This window comes from Leucopleurus acutus, assembly GCF_964270905.1.
Source record: "Leucopleurus acutus genome assembly, chromosome: 4".
In the NCBI taxonomy this organism is placed as follows: Eukaryota; Metazoa; Chordata; class Mammalia; order Artiodactyla; family Delphinidae; genus Leucopleurus; species Leucopleurus acutus.
This window is the reverse complement of record NC_139146.1, coordinates 150048874-150075227: the sequence shown is the minus strand read 5'-3', so window position 1 is coordinate 150075227 and position 26354 is coordinate 150048874. Positions and strand designations below refer to the sequence as shown.

Here is a 26354-nt window from a genome sequence, read left to right as displayed (position 1 = left end):
TGTTACCTTCCAAGTGGGCTTTGCCCATCAGGGACTGAAAGGAGAAACGATGTAACAGTCTTACATTTCTATTGCATTTAACAGTATGCAAAATCTGTGTTCACATAACATTTCTCCCAGTGAACTACACAAAAGCCTTAGATGTTATTATTCCCATTTTCTAGATAGTGAAACTCAGGCTCAGAAAAATTAAATACTTGTCCAAGATCCCAAGATACCGAGACCCACAATTATGAACACGGAGGCTGACTTAAGGGTGAAGGAAATCTTAAACTCAAACCCAAATCGTTCTGATTTCAAATCCCGGGGGGTCCTTTAGCTCCAGCCTAGCTGGACTCATGATGCAGCTGACCCCTGGAGTGTGTGGAGCTGTCACTTGAAGATATCGCTTGGACCAGCCCACTGCCTGGCCCAAGGGAGGGACGGAGTTAACGTTAGCTGACTGAAGGTGTTAGAATCGTCATCCCCTTCAACCACTAGGTGGCATTGTTTCTCTGGATGTCCAGCAGGTGGCACTGCATAGCCAAGAGGATGTACCCCTTCCCTTTCAGTGAAGTTCTCAAATTGCATACAGGTCCTGAGAATTTCAAAAGCAATCAGTATTAAAAGTACAGGACAATAAAGGAGATGCATTTTAAAATCAGTGGCTAAAATACATACATATTGCATATTTATAAATCAAAAAATTTAAATAATTTGTCATAATTCTTTTTCAACAACCAAAAACACCCCACAGGTAAAAAAATTTAAGAGTGATCTACATTAACCAGCCAATCCAAAGAAAATTCTAATTTCAAATTAATTCCAAAAATCAATGTAATAATCATTTAGTCGGCTTTGGGGAGCCTTCACGACCCCTCTTTAGCATGATATCAGCTTTGGATCTGAAGAAGGCCTTTGCAGAACACATCGTACCTTGTCCACCCCTCTGTGGGAGCTGGTAGGCAGTGTTCCCCCTGGGGACACCGTGAGCACCTCTTCTTGAGGACAGAGATCACATCTTTTTTTTTTTTTTTTTTTTTTTTTTGCGGTCCACGGGCCTCTCACTGTTGCGGCCTCTCCCGCTGCGGAGCACAGGCTCCGGATGCGCAGGCTCAGCGGCCATGGCTCAGGGGCCCAGCCGCTCCGCGGCATGTGGGATCTTCCCGGACCGGGACACGAACCCGCGTCCCCTGCATCGGCAGGCGGACTCTCAACCACTGCGCCACCAGGGAAGCCCCAGAGATCACATCTTGCGCATCTTCATGTCCAACACCCTGTCCCATCAATGGATTAAAAGTCCAAACCCTGAACTCCAGTCCGATGCAGTCTTAAGAGGTGACAGGTTATGTAACACTGGAAGAGGAGTGTTGTTGTCCTAATTAGTGGGTCATAGGATGACAGGTGATGGAACCTAACTGTGAGGACTGGAAGAGGTCCCTTCCCCTCTAGATGCGGCACACGAGCCACGTGGTCGTGTGTGTTTATTGCTTCACTGACTGACTGCTCGAGATGCCTCGCAGACACGCTTGTGTTTGGATCACTATTATCCACTTCTCTCTTTTAATCTTAATTCTCTATGATGTTTGGGTAGGGAAGGGGACTAGGTGAAGGAAAGATGTAATCCCCAAATCACTTATTATGAGGTTGTAAAATGCATTGTATGCTGCCTGAAGATTATTACAGAATCAGCTAAGTAGTCATTGCTTGCTGGGTGTTGAGAACTGTGGTCGAAAGGCCTGTAAAACCTCTGTGGTCAAAAGAAGCATAAAAGGAAGTATTTCCTTCCTCTTGAAGTGTTTTGTCATCTAATTGTAGGTATCAAAGCGTATGATACCTGCAATCATTAGAGTTCGGCATAAGACAGCACTCGTTAAAGTGCTGAAATTTTTAATAGATAATGTTGTAGCAATCTGGTTAAGGAGGAAGAACCACCATTATTGGACATTTAAGTGTCAGCCACTGTATTGGATAATTTTTAGTTTTTTTTTTTTTTTAAGAGATGCTGTTCTGCCTCTTCTTTCCCTTTATTGATTTATTTATTTTTAATTTTGGCTGTGCTGGGTCTTTGTTGCAGTGTGTGGGCTCTGATTTGTGGCACACGGGCTCTCTAGTTGTGGCACACAGGTTCCGGAGCACGCGGGCTCAGTAGTTGCAGCGTGCGGGCTTCGTTGCCCCGCGGCATGTGGGATCTTAGTTCCCCGACCAGGGTTCGAACCTGCCTCCCCTGCGTTGGAAGGCGGATTCTTAACCACTGAACCACCAGGGAAGTCCCATTTAGTTATATATTTTTTTAAGCACCAAAAACTCCCATGAGATAGCTACTTACTCCTTACAGAAGAGGCAACTAAAGCTTAGAGAGTCTGAGCAACTTGTACAGCTCATACAGCAAGTAAGAGGCATGACCCAGACTCAAAGCCTGATCTCCTGTGACGTGCTGAGCCTGTACGTGATCGCCCCACCTTTCTCCAGGACCATTCAGAATGGGCTGGTGAGATCGGCAGGTCTTCACATCAGGGGTGTGGCTTGAGTTTAGAGTGTGCCACGCAACAGCTGGTAGGTGGCTGGGAGGCAGATGCGTCTGTTAGTCAGCATCCCAGAAGGAAAGAGATGGGAGACTCACAGCGGCAATTGTGGGAGTTCATCGAAAGGACCGTTTACAGAGGTGTGGCGGCAGGGTTATAGGAGCCAACGAGGGGACACGAGGCTCTTGGGCAAGGTTCCCACCTCCGGGCCTGGAGGGACAAGGGCAGGGAATGGCGTGGTGTGAACCTGGTGTGGCTGGGGGAGAAGAGATGCCCCCAGCAGCGGTGGCCACCGTTAGAGGGTCCCCAGCAAACTGCACCCAGGCAGTGAGGGCGTGGGAGCAGGGAGAACAAACCCAGCTCTCTCTCTCCTCGGGCCGCCAGGTCTCCTGTGGGCTGAATGCACCGGAAACCAGAAGACAGGGGAGTCCAGTCGGTCTGCAGCGGTCAGCCTCAGGGTGCAGAGCAGGGCACACGAGAATGGGGAGTTGATGTGGGAACAAGACGAGAGTGGGCTGCCCACGCCGTCGTAGGCAGAGGGGGCGGCAGGCGCACCGCTGGAGAACGTGGGGCTCGGCGTGGCATCTGCTGGGGCGTAGGGTTCTCGGGCAGGGAGGGTGCTCCGGGAGGTGGTGGGAGGCGACGTCGAAGGGCGTCTTGGAGGTCCCAAGTGGCAAGGAGGGGGCACCTGATCTTAATCCGGTGCTCAGTGGTAAGCCAGTTTTGTTTCATGGAAGCCAGTGTTAATTCATTTCTTGTGTAAGCCAGAGAGCTGGGGAGGGATCCTGGAACAACGATGCAGGGAAGGGAGGCGGGATGGCTGTCTGCCCGTCCGCCGGGATCGTGTGAGTGCGTGTGCAGGATCCCTGGCAGAGTTCATTTGGCCCTTTCTGTCTTCCAGTGACCTATGGGATGATGAGCTCCAGTGTGTACTACTATACCCGGATCATGTCCCAGCTCTTCCTGGACACCCCGGTGTCCAAAACGGAGAAAACTAACTTTAAAACTCTTTCTTCAGTGGAAGACTTCTGGAAGGTATTTGCAAATGACCTCTTGCTCTTGAAAATTGTTCATGTAGCTTCGTAAATTCAGTTCAGGCCCACGAGGGCGGAACTTCATTGTGTTGTCTTGCTTCGTTTTTTGTTTTTGTCTCTTTGCTGGTGTTGGAATGTACCCCAGAACCGTGCCTGATACAAGGCAGGCACATTCTTTCAAAGATCTCTAATGTAAAATTCAACCCAGCCCTCCCCAACTTGTCACAGATTCCAACATTAGTGTTAGAGGATAAGCAATGAGGGATACCACAGGAAAAATACGAAACTGATCTGGGAGATGTGTTCAGAATCTAAGAGAATGGGGAGGGAAATTGGAAAGGAAATGATTACTTCCTTCTGGGGAAATACTTGCTAAAATTCTTAGTAAACCCTGGGGTCAGAGCTGTTGATTTTAAAGATAGAGGAACTGGGTCACAAGAACCTAAATATACTAAATAATGCCTAAAAATACTTGACATCCAAAACCACACTTGTATAATATGAATCTTTTCCACCTCAAGGGGGCAAATCACTCCATCTCTATTGATTGTCTGATAAGGATGAGACACTGAGAAATGGCTGGGCCTGTCTTTCCTACAGGCCAACTAATGAGAAACTTCTCACATGTATACAGTTCTGTGATAATGAATGCCACACTGTAAAAATGGAGGGAAGGAGGGGGGGATGAGAAGTTAGAGAGTTCATTCACCCTATGACAAAATAATCCAGACAATTACAAGGTCCATCAGATAGCAGACTGGTTTTCAAAACTAGCATCTTTTCCTCTCCAGTGATGGTGAACCATGATTATGTGGGATGCTGCTGTAATAAGGGAAGGTGGAATTGATCATGGTTACGGATTCGTTGCAAACTGCACCCTCTCCCCAGCCTTTAGTCCTGGAGTAGAAATCAAGAGTCGCCACGTATGAAGTGCCCATTCTGTGCCAGGTGTAGCCACCATACAAAAGATAGGCATTACAGATGCTCGAGGCCTCACAGCCAGCAAGGAGATGACGGAGCAGGACTGGAGCAGGGTCCAGCCTCTCTGACAACAAAACCCACCTACCTGTTCACAGAGTTGCCAAACTGTTGGTCACACAAACATCCCAGGGAGGAGTAAGGCAGCCTCTGAGCTGAGAGTTTTTCAAAAATGGTGCCTTTGCTTTCAGTTTGCAGAAGGCGCTTTGTTGGATGGGCTCTACTGGAAGATGCAACCCAGCAACAGAACGGAAGGCGACGACCGAAGCTTCATCTACTACGAGAACCTACTCTTAGGGGTACCACGTATACGGCAACTCAGAGTCAGAAATGGATCCTGTTCCATCCCCCTGGACTTGAGAGATGAGATTAAAGAGTGCTATGATGTCTACTCTGTCAGCAGTGAAGACAGGGCTCCATTCGGTCCGAGAAATGGAACCGCGTAAGTGTCTGTGGCTCGGGGCCCTGGGCTGTCACGGACATCCATTCATTCGTTCTCTAACCCCTTCACCAAGGAGAAGATGCCTTCAATGCTTGTATTTAAGGCCGTGGCCAAACTTTGGCTTCTCAAGTTTTCTGTACTTTTTACCCCCTTTCAGCTTCTGCATACTTATTTTTCAGAAGGCTAAATGGCTGACCATATCCCCACAGGAAAGAAGCTACCTTCACCTTCAGGGGTTTCTTTTAAGGTGCCTGGATCCTATTTTTATAAATCCAGTAATATGGTTCACTAGGTTGTTACTAGGAAGGTTTTTGGTACAGAAATTCTTTTGTATTAGCTCTTAGAAATAAATTTGTGTTCACACTACAATTACTTAAAGTGAATCATAAGCTCATGAGGCAGTTCTTCTGTCTGGTTTAAAGCCTGTCCTTCTCAAATGTGTGTTTTTGATTTTGAGTACGTGTCTGCATTGTGTGTATTTGCAGGGATTTTGGGTGCTCTTTGTCAACATACTTAAAACATCCTGTGTATTAAGGGAGGACAGTCCTTATTTCTAGAATTATTACAAAAAGTGAGAAGAGTTCTCGGGTTGTCCCAAGGTGGACATCTTGGGGCACGGGCCCTGGGTGAGTCACTGTGGATAGAATTGTCTTCTAAGTTTCACTAAACTAATTCTTTCAGTTCATCTAGATCCCTTTCTTGAGAACTGAGACACCAGAATCCAGATTAGTTAATACGCAGTGAGGACGAACACCTTTTCCATAACCAGATTCTTCGTCTGTCGTCCAGTACACACCCTCTTTAGTACCTGGACCCATAAGGAACAAACTTACTAAACATCCGAAGATTTAGAGTAAAAAGACTGAATCTCAAAAGACGTCTTTTCCAGGTTGTGATAGTGATTTTGCTCACTAATGCCCCTTTTTCCAGTTCCTGCAAAGCATAAGTTTGCACTTGAACTATGGTACCTTGTCTAATATTTTATCTCATCTCATGCCATTGGTAAGAGAGATTCATGCAGCCTCTATTCCACGCTAGACGCTATCTAAGAAGTGAATTCATGCATTCTCTCATCTACTTTTCACAGAACAACTCTGAAATAGGTATCAGCTCCATTTTATAGATGAAAACACATCACCGCTAGTAAATGGGACCAGCTTGACTCCAAAACCCATGTTTCTTTTATGATGCCACGTTGCTTCTTCCATATTAATTACGTTGCTAGAGTGGCTGCCTGCTGCCCTCAGTTCCCCGTCAGAATTCAAGCTTCTTGAGGGCAGGGACTCTGTTTTGTTCACTGCTGTATTTCCAGAGCTTTGAACAGTGCCTAGAACATCCAAGACGCTTATAAGTGATTTTCACTACAGGGTAGGCTACTGAAGGGATCCTTCTTGTGTGTATTTAAACCATCCCAGGTCCTGCCAGAGTCTGATAGAAGATGAGTGTGTATGCTACCTGTATGTCCCACCAGCTCCGATAATTCAATATGCCCCAAACTGAGCTCGTCACTTTTTATCATTTATTTATTTGTTTGTTTGTTTGTTTGTTTTTGGCCATGCCATGCGGCACACGGGATCTTAGTTTCCCCAACCAGGGATCGAACCCGTGCCCCCTGCATTGGGAGCGTGGAGTCTTTTTTTTTTTTTGCTGCGACAGGTCTTAGTTGCAGCACGCGGGATCTTCGTTGCCACATGCAGGATCATTAGTTGCGGCATGCGAACTCTTACTTGAGGCATGTGGGATCTAGTTCCGTGACCAGGGATCGAACCCAGGCCCCCTGCATTTGGAGCGTGGAGTCTTAGCCACGGGACCCCCAGGGAAGTCCCGGAACTCATCACTTTCTTGTCGAATGTGTCCTTCCTCCTGTTCACGGCACCACCATCTTCGCATTACCCAAAAAGAGACTGGAGTCTTTCTTCAGAAGCCCCCTCTCCCTTGCCCCAGCTTCCAGATCAGTGCCAGGCTCTGTTGACAGTCACCTCCGTGGCCCTGTCTCGGCCCTCCCTTGTCCTTCCCAGCTCACTGCTCTAGTTCAGGCCTCATCGGTTCTTGCAAGGACAGCTGACTCAGCTGTGTCGGGGTCCCTGGGACCAGCCTCACGGAGTTCAGCAATTCTCTGGAAGGGCTCCCAGGATTCAGCATATATTCATGGCCGAGCTTTACTACAGTGAAAGGAAATACGCAAAAGCAGCGGAAGGGACAGGCTCATGGGGCAAAGTCTGGAGGGAACCAGGTGCCGGGTTGTAAAGGTCCTCTCCCAGTGGAGCCACACAAGACACGCGTCTTCCTCCAGTAACGAGTTGTGACAACGTGTAGGAAGCATTGTCTGTCCGAGAAGCTCAGCAGAGACTTGGTGCCTCCCATGTGTTTCTGGGTGCTGGTTACATAGGCAGGCTCTGGCCAGCACATCCCCAAATCTCAGACTCCCAGAAGGGGAGCAGGTGTGGGCATGAGCCACCTTGTTTGTACAGAAGCCTAGGCACTGTGAGCCTCTCCTTCTGGTCAGAGGATGTTTTACATCAGTGTAGGGAGCCGTTTATCACTGAAATTCCAGATGCCAGCCGAGTCCAACCTGAATGCTTTAAGGAGAGGCGGTCTCGGACCCGCTGTGTTAACTCTCTTCCACACATGCGTCCTCTCTCTTTCCTCACCACTCCAGGTAACCCCGTTCTGTGCCTCTCAGAGACCTTCCCTTCGGTGACCCCTTCACGCCTGCCCCCTCACCATCTGACCAGAGTCCATCTTTCAGCCTTCTCTCCTTCATCGTATGGGCGCCAAACCGAACTACTGGCGGATGCCTTGTACTTCTCCGGCCCCGCCTGGCTCAGGCTTAAAAACACCCTCCCCATCCACCTGCCTAAGTCTGAACCCTGCTTACCTTTCACAGCCTAGGTTCAACGTGGCTTCTTCCAAAGCCTTCTCTGGTTCACCTTTCCCGTCATCGCTGAACCTCCAAAGAAGGCTAGCTTCCCTCTGCTTGGCCCGAGCAATTTTTCTATGATTCTTTTTTGGTTCTTCTTATCACCTACCTTGTATTTTCGGTGTTTAATTACAACTTTCCTCTCCCCACTTAATATAAATTGGGGAGAGAAAAGATCTTAGTTCATCTTTCCATCCTCATTAATACCAGAGACGCATCTGGTTCCTGAGAGCCTGTAAACGTTTGTGGATTAAGCTCCCAAATGCCGTGTGGAATCTTATTTAGTTGAGCTGCTGACCGTGGCACTTGATGAACTCGTACCTCTCTTGGCTGCAATTTTTGGGGGGCCTAGGGTCAGCTAGTCCCTAAGTAAGTCACCCGGAAAGGCAACCATATAAGCTGAGGGCTAACAGCACAGGCCTCTGAAGGCAGACTGTCCTGGGGTGGGTTCCTGACTCTACCTTCAAAAGATTTGAGGCTGACTGGACCTCACTAAGCCTCAGGGCCCTTATTCCTAAAATGGGCATAATAGCTCTATGAGGAGGATGTCAGAAAACACAAAGCACCGTGGCAAGCACATCACCCAGCTCGATGAGACTCACTGTTATTTGTTACGTACTCTGGCTTCGTAATTGCCCCGGGTGTTCCACTGATTTTCACCTGCTCGTTTTGTCTTTGAATTAGTTGGATCTACACAAGTGAAAAAGACTTGAATGGGAGCAGCCACTGGGGAATGATCGCAACTTACAGCGGAGCTGGGTATTACCTGGATCTGTCAAGAACAAGAGAGGAAACAGCCGCTCAGATTGCTAACCTCAAGAAAAACGGCTGGCTGGACCGGGGAACCCGGGCAACTTTTATTGACTTTTCAGTGTACAATGCCAACATTAATCTGTTCTGTGTGATCAGGTGTGTATAAAGGGCACTCATGCCTCCCACTTCCGTGTGTTTGTATATACGTCCTAGTCTGGAGTTAGACCAGAAAATCATTGCCTGCAGTTGGCTAGATGAGAGTTTCAAGGATCAGAGCTGACAGCAAGGAGGGGTGAAAACCAAAAAGCTTCCTGGGATAGGGGTTTCTGGAGGAAGGGAGTTAGGATCCGGGGATGTTATGAGTTAGGAAGAACCTTAAGTCTGGTCCAAGTTCATCCCAAGGCTGGAACCGTCCCAGATAAAGCACTGTGTTTTGCTGACGTCAGTCCTTTCCCATCACGAGGGTGATCATTGCTCCATGCTCTGCTACCAAGGCCCCCAGGCATCGTATCTTGACTCATTTCCCTGAGTTTCCCATTCTCCGATGATGCGCACGCGATTAGAACATGAGCACTAGTCAGGGGCTACGCCTGTGCTCAGTAGGGTGCCCCGGTACCTGCTTACACTCAAGAATTACCAAAGGCACATAAAGTTCCTGCTGCAGATTCTGTGAGGTTTGTCATCGTGACCATTCTGGTGACAGGGAGGAAACTGACAGAGATCCCACTGGCTTGTCTGGGACCTCTTGTTCGTTCATTCATTCAGCAAACATTTATTGGGCACTTAATATGTTCCAGGCACTGTTCAAGGCTCTTGGGATGCATCAGAAAGATCTCTGCCCTTGTAGAGCTCACATTCAACCACGAGGAGATGTTAGATGATAAACAATAAGCAAAGGAAACAAATTAATTAGATAGCATGTTAGAAGGTAATATGTGCTATAAAACACGTCGAACAAGGCAAGGGGAATCCAGGCTTCACCCGCTTTAATCCTCCTGGTGAATGTGGCAGCAACATGCAGACGTTGCTGACGTGAATTACTTGCACATATATCTACCCAACAAATAAGAAGGCTGCATTCTCATAATAGCCTTATTCTGGGATTACTTTTGAGGCTAAACTCAGCTGTGCTTTACATAGCCAGTTGGATTTTCCCAGTCTTTATATCTAATAACTTTTGCAGAAAACAATATCACATTAAATCAAGTAATAGTTATGACTAGAAATGAATGAAAATCTATTGCAATTATTGTTGAACTTCTGCTAATGATTCCAGTGAGCACAGAAAGAGGATACACGCAGGCAGGCAACTCTGACTGACGTTTAAGGAAATACCTATTTATAGAAGGTATAAACGAGTATGTCTCCCACTTCCCCCTCATACTTTAAGAGTGAATATTGTCAAGGCGGTTGCTTCATTTCTCTACATTGTTGTCTCAGTTTCTGGAGGGGTTGACGATGCAGGACCAGAACAGGCAGAGAGAGATGACTCAGCGCACAGAGGCCACTTGCTGCCCTTGTGAGTTCACACTGAGGCTGCCACAAGGCTCTTTGTCTCAGTATTGCCCTCCTGAGTTTCTGGTTCTCACCCCTACGCTCCAGCGTATTGAATAGAAAGAAAACAGGAGGTTGACAGTGCCAGGGAAGGAAGAGGTTTCACACATCTTTGACCAATTCTGATTTGCTATAGTCCTTGCCTGTACTTGATTATTCCTCATGCTCGAGCCCTAGATACTTAGGTTCTAGGAGTGGCCACCTGTCCTGTCCATCCTGTAACGGGAGAGATGGTTACACCTGATCGCTGACTGGAGATCTTTTAAAAGCCTTCAAGTTAAGGGTCTAGAGAGTCTGTTTCTAGTGTGAAGGGAAATTGTACCATTAAGTGAATCATTTAACCTTCTCAGTGTGACACCTACAAAGGGGAATTTGGCAAGAAGCATCTTCACTTCAGTTATTAGAAAGCACTAAAGATCAGTACCATCACTGTGAACGTAAGAGCGTATGTCAGTGTTGCAGACAGTCAGGCATTTACTGGGCACCAGTCCACTATAGGGCTCTGAGCAGCTCCGATAGCAAAATGGTCCCCGTAGGCAAATTATTTGATTCTGGTTAGGTGTCACCAAATGCATGAACGAGAAACTCATTCCCTGTCTTTATATGTATATGAAGGAGACATCCTGCTTCTCAACCAGGCCATACATGTCTTGATTGATGACATATATTTCTTACATTCTTTATTACCCAGTTGAAGGACTTGCATTTAATCAAAGTCCTATAAAGTCTTGTTCGTTGATTAACTTCTACATTTAAAAATAAGCGTATAGCATTTTGAGTGGTCTCAATACCAGAAGCGTAAATGGGAGACTGAGGACGAATAACCTCTTTGGCCTGGGAGGCCTTGGGAAGGCTTGTTCTTTTTGTAACACAAAATTCTACAAGGATGGAGTTCCCGGCTGTGATAAAAAACATTTTGCCACTGGTTTGGAGTGACTTGTGGTCTCAGTTTTACTTAGAGCAGGGACAGAATAGGCGATGTTTTTTCCCGGCTGCATCCCTGTGTTGTTGTTACTGTTGACGTTGTTCGTCGTGTTAACTGTTCTTATTGCAACGCAGGTTACTGGTCGAATTCCCGGCAACAGGCGGTGTGATTCCATCTTGGCGGTTTCAGCCTGTAAAGCTGATCCGATACGTCACGACTTTCGATTTCTTCCTGGCGGCCTGTGAGATTATCTTTTGTTTCTTTATCCTTTACTACGTGGTGGAAGAGATACTGGAAATTCGCATTCACAAGCTGCACTATTTCCGGAGTTTCTGGAATTGTCTGGATGTTGTGATCATTGTGGTAGGTTTGAGCACCACACCAAATCCCCTACCCTGTTATAAAAATGCGTTAGAGTCTTCGCTCCCCTCAGTGCTGTGCGTCTTGACCCTCCCGAAGGAGAATCTAAAGGTTCTCCTCTGTAACATCAGCGTCACTGTTACTAACTTTCTCATGTCGCATGAGTGGCCCTTCTGCGTATGGAAGTGGAGAGGCACTTACAATAAGCTCTCACTTGGCCACACTAATAACAAGAATGGGTTAGTAGTTCGTATTTGGCTTTGGCATGCCACAGGAGATGTGGGGAGAAAGCAATCTTGTTTATTCTGCTTTGGCTAATGATATTTTTCTTCAACTACAGCAAAAATCAGTTTATATGTTTCTGCACATGTGTAAAGTTACGGCATAAGGAAACATCCAGGAAACTTTGGAGGTGGCAGAGAAAACCTCCCTGCAGTTTCAGATGTCCTGCAGATAGTCCACAGTGTACAAAATGTAACTGATGGCCATCAGCGTTTTCTGTAGGAGGTGCAGGAAACCATAAGGCAGAGTTATGGTTGAGTTAAGACTGGGACCCCTTGTGGAGCCCTTGCCTGTCCATGACTCTGTTACAGATTCCAACACTTGTTCAAGACGGTTTCTCTTCAGCATCGTCTTAATCGCTTCCTTCCAGAGGCCTTAGTGTAAGATGTAGTTTTGCAAGCTTTTCTCCCTTCAGCAGTAACACATAATCTTCTGCTAGTCTGTTACACATTAGAGCATATAACAACATGCTTAATGGTTACGTGCTTAAAAGTCCACCCTTTCCACTGTGCAGCGACAGAGCTGCCCCTCTGAAATCTTAGTCAGTGATGCGTTATCCTGTTAGCATTCTCCCTTCTATTATCCTGCTTCTTAACCAGTGTTGTTCCTCCCCAACCAGAAGTTCATTTGGCTTTGGGAAGCATTTACGTCAAGTCATTATCAAATCATCACTAGAGTTAGTTGGGAATATATAGAAAGTATGTTACTTAATGTATTTTAATATGCTATTAAATATAGAAAAAATGTTATTCGTATGTAAGTAAAAGGAGACTTAAGACATAAACAAGCTGTATGTGTGTATTGCGTGGCAGTAACGGTATTAATAGGAGCAATAATAACGGTAATTGCTAACACTTAGAAGCTGTCTGTGCTAGGCACAGTTCCTCGTGCTTTTCCTCTACGGCACGTTCATTTAGTCCTCACGATAACCCTCTTAGCCACTCTGCCACTGCCCTCACGCCACACACATGTGTACTTCAGAAATAACTTTTACATAAAATACACGTTCCTGTAGGATACAGCATGGAACCCATCTGATCCTGATGCACTTAGAAGTGCACCCCTTCTTTCACGATGGCTGTGTAACATCACAATTCCTGCAGCTAAACTCTTGATTCCCAAATTCTCAACAGATTAATAATGAACAGAATTACAAAAGAATTTCCGTACTTAAGGAGGCAGGAAAGGCGATGATATGGGAAATAATTTTTCAAAATACTTCTGTACTGCACGATGGCAGAGTGCAGTTCATATACACTGAAAATCGTTCTGGAAAATGATTATTATTATTTTTTTATTATTATTATTATTTGGAGCCCTAAGGTTGCAAACTTTGCTTTTTTAGTTTACATGGATACGTTTATGTTTCTGTCATTGAGAATAGTGGTAAAAAAATGGGTGTGGTATTATGCTAATTAATGTTTTCTTTTTTTTTTAACCAAATACCTTCAGTGTGAGCAAAGGACTAGTCCGCGGCATTCAGCTTTTTGATTATGTACACATATCAATGAAGTGCCACACCCGAGTGTATTTTTATTTATAAAGTGTGTGTGTGTGTGTGTAGTGGTGTAATTACATTTGTAAAAACATACACAGCATAGAATTTGAAATATTTGGATAAAAATAAATACAAGTAGAATTCTAACACTTTCTCATCACCTGCCTAGAAGTTTTAATGTTTTCATCTCACACCCCAGTGAATTGCCTCGTACCCACCTTGGAGACCACTGGGAAAATAGCTGATGACATCATGGAAAGTGAGGCTAGTTTCTTGGCTAAGCAGCTGCAGAATTTTGCAAGTGTTTCTTTGAAAACTTGCTTCCCTGTGCTCTAATTTTTTTAACTCTCAGTGCTGACAAGACAACAGTTCAGGCAGTGTGCTTTTATGAGAACAAGGAACGGCTACTGGAATCCTACTTCTCCTCTGAAACCTTCTCTGACCCTTTAGAAATAGGGCGCGCTTTCCGTGAAGCTTATGCCAAAGAAAGAAAGTTCTTTTGTAGATAAGAGATGAGAATCTCCAAGAAAACTCAGAGCCGCGTAACGACCCAATGCCCACCGAACCTCTCTCTTCTCTGCTTCTCTCTCACTCTCTGTTTTGAAGGAAGAGGCTCAGGAAATTTAGTGTATTTCTATGGCATTGTATAAATGACCCCATATTCCATATTTTTATAAACACTTTCCCTGGGCAGAGCAAAATCAAAGGGTACCTAGTGGGAGTGGGTAAAGGGTTATTTGTAGACTCAGTCAGTCAGCCCTTTCTTCTCAGTGACGCCCATGCAGAAGAACACTTATCAGGGTATTCCAGAGAGCTCAAGGGAAGTATTCCTACCACCAGTGCAAAAATACTAGACTAAGTCTGGGAACCCTTCACGGGGAAGACAAGGACGGTGGTGAGGTTGGCTTTTGCCGCCGAGGCTGGCAGACAGGCAGACCCTGACTCTGATAATCACCAGACAGGCATCTCAAGAAGGGCTGATGCAGTGGTCCTCGGCCATCATCCGTGAGAAGAGAGAGATGGACCGCAGAGGTCACGGCACCTGCCGTAGCCCGCACGCCGTGGACTCGGGGTCCACGTGGGGGCCCGGTGGTTATGGCTGACCCCTAGCTCTTCACACACATACACGTTCATCCAGTGGTGATGGGTGCGAGGCGGGCCCAGCGTTCCCCTCGGATTTGTATAGGCCAGAACCAAAGCAGATGTGAAGAGTTGTACGGTCATGAGTTAAAGGACAGAAGCAAGCAAGTGGGGAACCCTTGGCTCACATGTACCCACTGCGAGCCTTGTCGAGCCCTCTGTGCCCTTCGTTCCCGCCATCTAAGACCAAGCTCATTCTTCCCTGTCACGGCGCTCCTTTGAGCATGTCTTGTTTCACCCTTCCCCTGTGTGGTGTGATGCCAGCTTCTTAGAAGGTTTTTGTACTCTTTGTCTCTGGGTGTTTATCTGCTCTTGAATAAGCTTCTCGAGGACGAGGTTTGTACTTTTCACCTGTATTTGTTCCTCCTGAGCCTTCGCACGGTGCTGTGTACACAGATATCCACCATGTGTTTGTTGAATAAAGGAAAGAATAGATGGCTGGAAGATGGAAAAAAAGAAGCCCCGCAGATAAAAACAGAGCGAGACGAGGCCTGGGAAAGCACAAGGCTGGAAAGTGATTTACGTGAAGGTGGCAGGACAAAACAGAAGGCGTTCCTGTTTGAGTTTCCTTTTGTAATAAAGTGACATCTCTCGGGCGTGTGCATGCGCGTGTGCAGGCACATGCGTGCACACGTGCGCTCACTGGGTTTCTATTCCTAACCAAGGAAGTGCGAGCAATACATTCTTTTACTTTTTTACGGCAGTGCTCAACACTTTCCCTCCGCGTGAGTGGCTTAATTTATGCATGCCGTTGGGCGAGTAGAATGGTGAGCCCTCGAATTAATACATTTGTGAAGGAAGATAAACTAGTCATTTTAAGGTGCGTTATGTATTTCTAGAGCACTGCACTAATAGCTAAATCTTTTGTCTTCCAGCTGTCAGTGGTAGCTGCAGGAATCAACATACACAGAACATCGAATGTGGAGGTGCTGCTCCAGTTTCTAGAAGATCAAAATGCTTTCCCCAACTTTGAGAATCTGGCATACTGGCAAATACAGTTCAACAACATAGCTGCTGTCATAGTATTTTTTGTCTGGATTAAGGTAATTTATAAATTTCAGGTTCAGATCTTTAATATCGTTTTCGTCTTTTTATTAACGTGAGTCACACAAAATGCTGAAGGACTTGAATTGGTTTCTGTGGCCAAGTTTAGGCAGCCAGCCCCACGTTTACAAGTAAAGTCAGCCCGCAGGACTCACGTGACCATCCATCTCACTGTCTGCCTGCTACCTGCACTCTTGGAAGACCTGGCTTTGGAGGTTTCATTTAACAAATGCATTAAGAGACCTTTGAGTGTCACCTGGGCCTGGGGCCCCCTGGCTGTGCTAACCCAGAGACAGGTTCAGGTTTCACCGTAAGTGGGGTGAACCAGGTGAAGGAAAAGGAACTAAGAGAAAGGAGGGGAAGGGTGGGGAAAGGAAAGGGAGAGATCCTGCCCTGGAAATGTTCTCCAGAAGGATTGCCTCCTTTCCAGGTGGAGGCCAGAGAGGCTTTACCTAGAACTGAGATTGGGACAGACAGGTCCTCCGAGTAGTACCTTCACGACTCATTTCCTCCTTCTCCCAAGGCATCACGTGCCTTTCCTCGTGCGTGAAAGCTCAGGTCACTTCATACACGATGAGCCTCGATTCTGGAGGTTGAGGAAATGTCATTGTTTTGAGGCCAGCTGCCAGCTTGTCACCACTTAAGTTCTACGATTGCGCCATCCAGATAGGAGCTGTCAGCCACAAGTAACTGTTTAGATTTTAATTTAAATTAGTTAAAATGACGTGCAATTAAACATTCAGTTCCTCAGTCACTCTGGCCGCATTTTCAGTGTTCGGTGTCTATATGTGCCTAGTGGCTACTGTATTAGATAGCGGAAATACAGAGCATTTCCATCATCAGAGAAAATTCTGTTGAAGAACACCGTTCTAGAAGGTACTTTCCAAACAGTTACTTGTTTTCCCGAATTGTTATTCACATCTGGAAGGCCTGAGATTTATCAGAGGGCTTAGACCTCGTCCTGTATCTCTCGTGCTATTTATTCAGTTACATGTTCGTTCAAGAGAAACCATCACTAATGTGCCGTACCTTTATCACAAAACAGAACAACAATCAAGATCTCATAGAAATACTACGAGGAATCGTGTCAAGTAATGTGATTACAACAACCGTCAGAAACATTTTGTTGTGCCAGATGCGCCTTATAAGAGGTCTTTAAGTACAATTCTAGAGGTTTCCTTTCAGTGTGTGCCTCAGGGTGTTCGTCTCATTTAGTGCTTCGCCTGTAAATATCTTGCCCCCAGACCTTGTGAACCATTAGGTTCTTTAAGGCAGAGATTGGAGCTCAGCTTCTAACGGATCTGCCCACTTCCTTCCGCCGAGACTCCTAGCTAGAGCCGTGCGGTGTGTCCTGCCCTCTGGGCTCGAGCTGCCGAACCTGGGCAGTACCCTCTGTGCCTGTCTACAGAAATGCGCCGTGTGGCTGTGCAGTCAGATAGAGCCCGGTTCAAATCCTCACTCCAAGCCCTGGCCAGTGCCTGGCACAAAGCTGATGCACAATAAGTGACTGTTAAATATACAATAGGTATTTTCTGGAGGTTTTTTTAACTAGTGTCTTCTTTTTAAAGTTTTTTTTTTTTTTTTGACGTGGACCAATTTTAAAGTCTTTGTTGAATTTGTTACAATATTGCTTCTGTTTTATGTTTTGGTTTTTTTTGGCCGCCAGGCATGTGGGATCTTAGCTCCCCGACCAGGGATCGAACCCACACCCCCTCTATTGGAAGGTGAAGTCTTAACCCCTGGACGGCCAGGGAAGTCCCTTAACTAGTGTTTTTTTATGTTAACTCTTCTTGTTTTTATTGAAGTACAGTTAATTTGCAACGTTGTGTTAGTTTCAGGTGTACAGCAAAGTGATTCAGTTACATACCTATGTACGTACCTATATTCTTTTTCAGATTCTTTTCCATTATAGGTTATTACGAGATGTTGAGTATAGTTCCCTGTGCTACACAGTAGGTCCTTGTCATTTATCTAGCTAGTTTTCATTTGTGGGGTTTTTCCTTCTTTGTTTTAATCTTTCTAGGAGAAAAATATCCATGGTCATTTTAATTATAATTAAACTTGTTTTCACTATAAATGAGAAAATATAAGTGGCTGGATTTGAAAAAAAGCAAGTCATTTTTGTCCTCTCTTTCTGTTGTAAAATATACATAACAAAATTTTCCATTTTAACTGCTTTTAAGTGTGCAACTCAATGGCATTAAGTACCTTCACCGCGTTGTGCAAGCATCACCACTGTGCGTGTCCAGGACTTTTTCATCATCCCAGCTGCAACTTCTTTATCCATTCAACACTAACTCTCCATTTCCCCCTCCCTGCAGCTCCTGGTAACTTCTGTTCTCCTTCTGTCTCTGTGAATTTCCCTACTCTAGGTACCTCACGTAAGTGGAGTCATGCAATATTTGTCTTTTCGTGTCTGGCTTACTTCACTTAGCACAGTGCTTTCAAGTTTCATTCGTGTTGTAGCATGAATCAAAATTTCCTTCCTTCATAGGGCTGAATAGTGACCCATCACATGTATACACCGCAGTTTGTTTACTCATTCATCCTCGTATCTCATCTCCCCTCTCTTTTACAGCTCTTCAAATTCATCAACTTTAACAGGACCATGAGTCAGCTCTCCACAACCATGTCTCGGTGTGCCAAAGACCTCTTTGGCTTTGCAATTATGTTCTTCATTATTTTCTTAGCATACGCTCAGTTGGCATACCTTGTCTTTGGCACTCAGGTTGATGACTTCAGTACTTTCCAAGAGTGTATGTAAGTATGTATGAAATTAAGAAGAAAAATTTAATCATAGACAGTGCTGCCTTCTCAAGGTTAAAGAAATCTTCACGGTGGCTATTTAACTACCAAGTACTTAAAAGCAGTTGTTTAAAATGAGAATTAGGGCTTCCCTGGTGGCGCAGTGGTTGAGAGTCCACCTGCCGATGCAGAGGACACGGGTTCGTGCCCCGGTCCGGGAAGATCCCACATGCCGCGGAGCGGCTGGGCCCGTGAGCCATGGCCGCTGAGCCTGCGCGTCCGGAGCCTGTGCTCCGCAACGGGAGAGGCCACAACAGTGAGAGGCCCATGTACTGCAAAAAACAAAACAAAATAAAAAAACAACAACAAAAAAGAGAATTGATTCTCTTTCCCAGAAACATTGACCCATCAATGCAAAGATGACAATACCTTCTGAAACATTAATGTTCAAGACAGAGCCCTAAAGTAGTAAGATATAGAAGAACAGCTATAGTAAGCCAACTCTGTTCCAAAGACTGAGGTCTTCTTAGCACCAAATGCAGATGGTAGCATTTAAGAGACCTTTGCCTATACTTTTATTCCTATTAAATAATGTTGCCATAAACTTCAAACTTCAGCCTATTTTCTAAGAAGAAAAGGGTATTTCTAATATTCTAGGAGAAGCTCAAACCAATACAGGAATTTTCCGTCTTTTTCCAAAGTTCTCAAATAGGCTATGAAAAACCATTTCAGACCTCCATGTCACTTAGAAAGGAGTTAGTTAGGAAATAAGATGATCGTGATAATAGGAGTTAATGGGGCTTTGTGCACGAGGACCCCTAATTCATGTTGCTGTCTCATGAAAGTCAGGAATGGAAACAACTGTACTGATAAAGACCCAGCATCTGGCAACGTGCAGCAATTCTCAACCCCACTCGAAGTGCATTGAAATAGTGCATCTTCATACGTGTACAATTTTGACTATCCTTCAAAAATCTTTCTTTCTTACGAGATTTTAAACTTAGACTCAGGGTGACCATTGTGAAGGTTTAGGGTCATTATATTTTACCCAGATTACGTTTTACTTTCTTCGAGCCTATTGCTTTATAAGCCATCTAATAATATATTTTCTTTTTACCAAACGGAAATAACACAGCACGAAAGCATATTCTTTTGATTCTAGAAGGCTCTAGCTGCTCATATGAGTAACAAGAGTTTTCCAAAGGGGTTGACACGTTTCTGTTATTTGGCAGCTTTCCACGCTGATTAAAAAACAAAAGGTCCAAAAGTATGAAATCATCTTTTAAGAAATGTTACGCCAGAAGAATGCCGGACATGCTTTGTTTTCGTACTGTGGTGTTGTGCTTTGTTTTGTTTTTGTAGCTTCACTCAATTCCGTATCATTTTGGGTGACGTCAACTTCGCAGAGATGGAGGAAGCTAATCGAGTTTTGGGACCAATCTATTTCACTACGTTTGTGTTCTTTATGTTCTTCATCCTTTTGGTATGTACACTGTTGTTTATACCGAGGTGCTTTAGACTTCATATATCACCATCATAAATCATCATCTCTTCTTTTCTCTCGCACTTTATTCCCTATCAATTTTTTAAAGACTCAGGAAGTAGTAAAAAACGTAGATATTAGGAAACATATTTTATTTTACTTCTCATTCATTCACAGTTTTAAGTCTTCACCAAGTATTTTTTCCATGATCTTTCATTTATATATGTACTCAGTGCAAAAAAAAGAAGTAGATCAAGTGCAAATGTATAGTTTCCTAAAATAGTGCTTTGCCCTTTAAGAAGTAGAATACGCTTACATGCTTTTTTTTAACACGAGTGTCAGCACTTTCGTGGTCACTTGCTTGAGTGACTTTTCATTTCTCTCCTTCTTCTTTTCTTTTTTAAAAATAGAAATTGACAAAGCCAGCCAGATGCAGGGTGTCAGGAGTAACATTTGAGTGAATTATTGCGTCTCAAGATCAAGATAGGTTGTTTTAACTTACTCATATTTAATATATCTAGAGACTGCCTACAAAAAGTATTCAAATTTTAATTTAAAACTAAATCTCACAATGAATGGAAATGGCTTTAAGTATTATTTTCAAAAATAATTCTTTTATGCTTTTGATTTGGTACAGATGCACATTTTTAACATTTTGGCCTTAAATTAATTAAGATTTTTTAAAAGGCATTTTTTTTCTTCATGTTAACATTTATACATTTATTTGTCCACTCCACTAAGAAAGTATTAAATTAAGTGAGCTTAACCTAGGCATGGGTATTTTTCATTTAAACACTAACACTTAAGATTTTCCTTAAGAAAATAAAATCTTAACCATTTGAAGAAAAAAAACATTGTTTCCATTTTTAATGGATTTTCTAAAGATCCTTTGTATCAAGTTCATTAATTCAGTTGTAAGAGCTCCAGAGCTGGTCCAGGTATTTAGTGCTTATGTATATGTATTCACTGATTGAGAATTAGATGTACTTTAAAGGTGCTGAAAGAGTCAGGAATAGCATGCAAATCCATTTATATCTTGCTGTATGCATGTATCATTATTAGTTTCAGGGCTTCCCTGGTGGCGCAGTGGTTGAGAGTCCGCCTGCCGATGCAGGGGACGCGGGTTCGTGCCTCGGTCCGGGAAGGTCCCACATGCCGCGGAGCGGCTGGGCCCATGAGCCATGGCCACTGAGCCTGCGCGTCCGGAGCCTGTGCTCCGCAACGGGAGAGGCCACAACAGTGAGAGGCCCGCTTATCGCAAAAAAAAAAAAAAAAAAAAAGTTTCTCTTTCCTGTTATATATTAAAGAAAAAACAAGAGGGAAGAGTAAGCCTTTGTTACTCTCTAACATTGGTAGTACTTTGAATTCTGGAGCAGCTGAATCCCTGAATGTCTACTAAGAGAATAAAAATCTCAGGCCACCTAAGTGTTCTTTGTACGTCAGTCTGCCAAGTGAGGGACGTGATGGTGGCAATTGGAAATGCTCCAGTGTGGGCTTGTTTGAATGTTGTCCTCTAGTAGGCAGTGCACCTACGTTATTCAGTTATTTTATCAGATCAATCACTAGAACATGAAAAGCTCTTAGTTTTTGTGTTTATACTGAAATATTTATTTGTACCACTGAACAAAAAGGAACTGTTCTCCCTGTACCCTCCAGAGAGAGAGGAAGCTACTGTCAATACAGATTTTTTTTTTTTTTTTTAATGGCAAGCCAAGTGCAGGGCTGGCCACTGTTCTGAGATGACTGCTGGGTGTTAACGTATTGCCGCCACTTAAAAAGCCACAGTGGCATGCGGAGGCTCAGCTGACTCAGGAAGCAAAAGCCCTGGCATCATCAGGGAAAGACCTCCTGTTGCAAAGTCCATCCCACAATTAAGTGAAGCTTGTGAGACGGGATGGAGACGAGGTGAACTTCCTCTCCCCACACCTTCGAGAGCCATTCTCAGTCACTTTCCATGTTCTGAAATCTCTTCAGAGGACACACACTTTAATCCATTTCAACTAAGACACTTGCAGGCGTTAGCTAACCATCATTTGGAAACAGAAATGGAACATTAGATGCCTGTGTTGGATGGGCGAAGGTGGGACATGGTCCACTGACTGCAACTGTCCACCCTTAGAATCAGGCATTAAGCCAGGAACTTACGTGTATTTTATATCCTGTTCTCATTTCTGCTACAGAATCTTAAACGGTATTCCTCCTTAATTCATAGAGATTTAGTAGCTCATCAAAATAATAGAGCTCTCATTTGTTCATTCATCAGTCATTCAATAAATATTTGCTGAGCCACTATATTCCAGGCAATGTGCTGGGTACTGGGGATGCAAGTGGTAAGGAAAATAGATACCAACCCTCCCCTCATGAAGATTCCACAGACCTGTGGGGAGAACAGACGTAGTACACAACTGTACAGTCACAAACCATAGTTACACGCTAAAAAGAAAAAACAATGGAAGGGCATGTTAAAGAAGGGCCTGATCAGTGGGTGTGGTGCTTTGAGAAACCCGTTGGAAATAGGTGTTAGAAATACAACCCATTATAGTGGGGAAGGGACAAGTCAGGAAAATGAACTAACCACCACTGAATAATAATAGTAGCTATAAATTATGTAGCACTTGCCATCCGTTAGGCCCTGTCCTAAGCACTTTACGTAGATGAACTCATTAATCCTTACAACAAATCTGTAGGGGAGGTACTACTATTTCTCCCATTTTATAAATGTAAAAACAAACAAAATTTCAAATTAGGAGTAGAAGAGTTACACAATATAGTCTTGCAGCGCCAAGACAGAAACCCAAGTTTGCTTGACTCCAAAGTCTCTGTCTTTAGCATTAAGCTTTTCTTGACTCTCTTTCTACTAGGCCTGCCATGTTTTTGTTTGCAGAGGTCTTTTTATCTCCTTAAAATATGTTCTGGAATCTCAACTATTATAACAATATTTGGAATGAGCATAGAATTCCACTTGTCTGTGTTGACTGTTGAAATTTGAGGAGCTCTTTAGAGTTCTACACCTCTAATAATTTATGTCAGATGAAAAAATGTAGAGAACAGATAAGCAAAAATAATAAAATAATCCCACCATTCATAGGTAAATACATTAATATTTTGTTCTATTTCATTATTGTCTCTTTTTGCAAAATATATCAATGTATGGTTTTGTAAGTAAGAATATATATTGCATTTTCCCTTGCCATGACAATGGAAAAACTAATTTTCCCAAAGAATTTGGTAGCAAAACTATTACTTGATGACTTCATAAAATACTCAAATTGTTAAAAAAAGAAAAAGACATGTCAAATTTTAGATTGATGTTAACAAAATATATTTAGGTTTCTTCTTTAATCTCTACCTTCCTTTGATTTACAAACAGAATATGTTTTTGGCCATCATCAATGATACCTACTCTGAAGTTAAATCTGACTTGGCCCAGCAGAAAGCTGAAATGGAACTCTCGGATCTTGTCAGAAAGGTATGACAAGCCCTAATTCTCAGAATCGTTTTATTTTCTATATAAAATGAACATTGTTTCAGCCAGATTGCCAAATCAACATTGATCCATTGACACCACTTAAAGTGTAGATTGCTGTGTTCCAGGAATAATTTAAATGTTCTCTACGTCGGAGATAGAGATGGATATAATGCTAGCTTGAACTTAAATTCTGGGAATCCTTTAGTGCCCTAGAATTAAATTCTCAATAATCTCTTTTGCCTCTTAAGAGCTGAGCTCCTGGGTTCATCCCCTTTATTTATTTTGATATCTCCTCTAGTCGGCTCTCACTTTCAGATCCAGAGTTCAGAATAAACGGGAAGGGAAGATTATATAAAGACATTTTCCCTTCGTCTATCTTAATTATGATTTAAAAAAAAAAAAAGGGAAAGACGTTTTAGAGGCAAATATTTTGTTGTTCACTCTTTACCCTGACCTTCCAGGGAAGTGTTAAAATAGTCAAAGGAAAAAGTCCTTGGAGCAAGGCCACGACCTAAGGGCCTGAGAACTTTCACTTACGCACCTTCTCAGGAAGTGTTTAATTGTTAATGGAAGGGCAGGGCAGGAAAGCCGGGCAGCTTTGTTCTTCTTCATGTGACTTCTATGCTTGATTTAAAATATAAAACTTAAACAACAACAAATAACTACATCTGAAGCACACAGCTGTTCCCTGTCATCGTTCAGCTAACGCACAGTGGCTCCTTAACCATAATATTTTTCCGTTTGGTTCAAACCACAGGACAATGTTGTCTGTGAATCATGTTGAAACAGAGAACTTCCGCTTTGTAAAACAAAGTCCCTTGGACAGGACCTAACATTTGTGTTACCCTGAATTTTGCATAATAGTCGATTACATTCTAGCAAATCCCTGGGGTAATACAAGCAGTCCTCACTTTGTACTTTGGTTCTGATGTGCACAGTATCAGTGATTTCAGTTAAGTAATACGAGCCTCTCAACATAGTTCACATTTCAGTTATTACAGTATACTGACTGTGAGTAATAGCACGAAGGACAAACTTCACTACTAGCTCTTCAGGTCGTTACATAAATAACAGATGTGCATCATAATCAGTGACTAATAATGTCACTTCTTTCAAAGTCAAGGATGGTCACTGAGCATCTGCTCTTCAGTTTACGTACAAAACTTGTAGTTGTGTTGTGCCCTCATCTCCCAGTGATACACCGTGTGACATTTTACAAATATGCATAATTAAAATAGAGAATAGGCCAGCAAAGAAGAAACTATAGGAAAGAAACAAGGAATGATAACACTGGAAGTGAAATTAAAAACAAACGTAATGGATTTACAGAAGAAATATGTAGCTGGCCAGGGGAGCGTTGACGCTGCCACCGTTCGAGAGCTAGACGGCAGCCAGAAGAACTCAGTGAAGGCAAATTTATCAACATAAATGAGGAAAGTGACTGTGATGAGTAGGATAAAGGTGTCTCAGAGGAAATCACACTGGCAACAAATTTCACATTAAAGGAGCTCTTGGAGATATTTCACAGCTTTGAAAGTGCAAGGGATAAAATGTTGGAAGCTGATACAGGTTAAGAAAGGATTATGATAACTCATCAAGACGTAGAAAAGATGCTCGCTCTATATTGTAAGTTACACAACAACAAGAAGAGTGCCAGCACTGTTCAGACTGCTCTGGATAAGTTTTTTAACAAAGAAGTAAAACTTTAATTTTCGATGTTTCTACTGTTTAAAATGTCAACGTACTAAAATATTTATTTTACTATTTTTTAAATTTCCCTAAAATTTATAACCAACACCAAGGGAGTTTTTAACGTTTTAACATTTTGACAGAAGTTTTAAAGGTCACAGAACAGTCATAATTTTTCCTATTGATCATTTGCATCACTTCACACAGTTGCCTGGGGGTTTGCACAGCCCCGTGCTGCCATGCATAGCAAGGTCTGCCTGCAATGTATTAGTGAAAGATCCTTATCTCCATGTCACCGAAATTTTTTTACACACGTGACATATGTAAGGAAATTACCAACTATGAAATAATATAGAAAATAATTAATCCATGACTCAGGTTTCTTAGTTTTCTGAAGAACTGTTGCACATGCCTACATATTCTGAGACAGACAGCTGTGGAACACAGTGATTTTCATTCCTGTAACCTAAACGTGAATACAAACCAAAAGGCCCCTAGTTCTTGATTTATGGAAAGACCCTGACTCTTCCCATATAACTCTCCCACAAGAGCTTCACAGACAACTCGGGATGCATCCACCATTCATCCAACACATACTTGTTTTGTGGCCCACTTACATCAGGCACTGTTCTTGTCACTGGTTTACAGTAGTTACCACTGCAATTGGAAGGCAGAGCAAATGCAAAAGGAGGGTAAACTAAATCAAGTCTTTTCTTTCCAACAGGGCTACCATAAAGCCTTGGTCAAACTAAAACTGAAGAAAAATACCGTGGATGACATTTCAGAGAGTCTGCGGCAAGGGGGAGGCAAGTTAAACTTTGATGAACTTCGACAAGATCTCAAAGGGTAAGAATCACAATTTCTGTGGTCCTGGGAAAGTCCTTATGTAAAGGTAAATCCTTGGTGATAGGCTGACCCAAGTGCTCATGAAGACACTTCTTTTTCAGAGGTGGGTGTCTGGAATGTATTGTAAGAGGAGGACTGGCCCTGACTCAGCAGTTTCTCCTTTCCTCCTGCATGTGGATGTCTCTGTGTTTGGGCTGGACCATGTACATGAATGAGTTCATCTGTAACCTCTCACTAATTTCAGGAAGGGCCATACTGATGCAGAGATTGAGGCAATATTCACAAAGTACGACCAGGATGGAGACCAAGAACTGACAGAACGTGAGCACCAGCAGATGAGAGACGACCTGGAAAAAGAGAGGGTGGGTCTAGTTTAGGAGCACATGATTGATTCATTACCTACCATGTTTCAGACACCTTACTGAGTAGTGGATTACTGAGAGCGTGTGTGTGTGTGTCTTCTCTTTTTCCTTCTCTCTCTCTCTCTCTCTCTCTCTCTCAATTGATGTAGTAGTACCCTGCTTACTCCAAAAAGGATGGGAGTTTGGGGGAGAATGGATACATGTATATGTATGGCTGAGTTGCTTTGCTGTGCACCTGAAACTGAAATTGGCTTTACTCCAATATAAAATAAAAAGTTTAAAAATATGTATATTAAAATGCAATGTTAGCATAAATGTAAAAAGAA

At 43.5% G+C, this 26354-nt stretch overlaps 1 protein-coding gene across 1 annotated transcript in view; it reads left to right on the top strand.

Annotated features, from left to right (window-relative positions):
• Nucleotides 1-26354, top strand: part of PKD2 (polycystin 2, transient receptor potential cation channel) — a 49295-nt gene that overhangs the window by 13624 nt on the left and 9317 nt on the right. Inside the window, exons 3-12 of the mRNA XM_082838094.1 lie at nucleotides 3406-3539; nucleotides 4708-4958; nucleotides 8563-8787; nucleotides 11245-11473; nucleotides 15266-15433; nucleotides 18013-18194; nucleotides 19542-19662; nucleotides 23033-23131; nucleotides 25545-25666; nucleotides 25911-26028. Of these exons, the coding sequence (XP_082694220.1) occupies nucleotides 3406-3539; nucleotides 4708-4958; nucleotides 8563-8787; nucleotides 11245-11473; nucleotides 15266-15433; nucleotides 18013-18194; nucleotides 19542-19662; nucleotides 23033-23131; nucleotides 25545-25666; nucleotides 25911-26028 (1649 nt within the window). The remainder of the gene's footprint in view (nucleotides 1-3405; nucleotides 3540-4707; nucleotides 4959-8562; nucleotides 8788-11244; nucleotides 11474-15265; nucleotides 15434-18012; nucleotides 18195-19541; nucleotides 19663-23032; nucleotides 23132-25544; nucleotides 25667-25910; nucleotides 26029-26354) is intronic.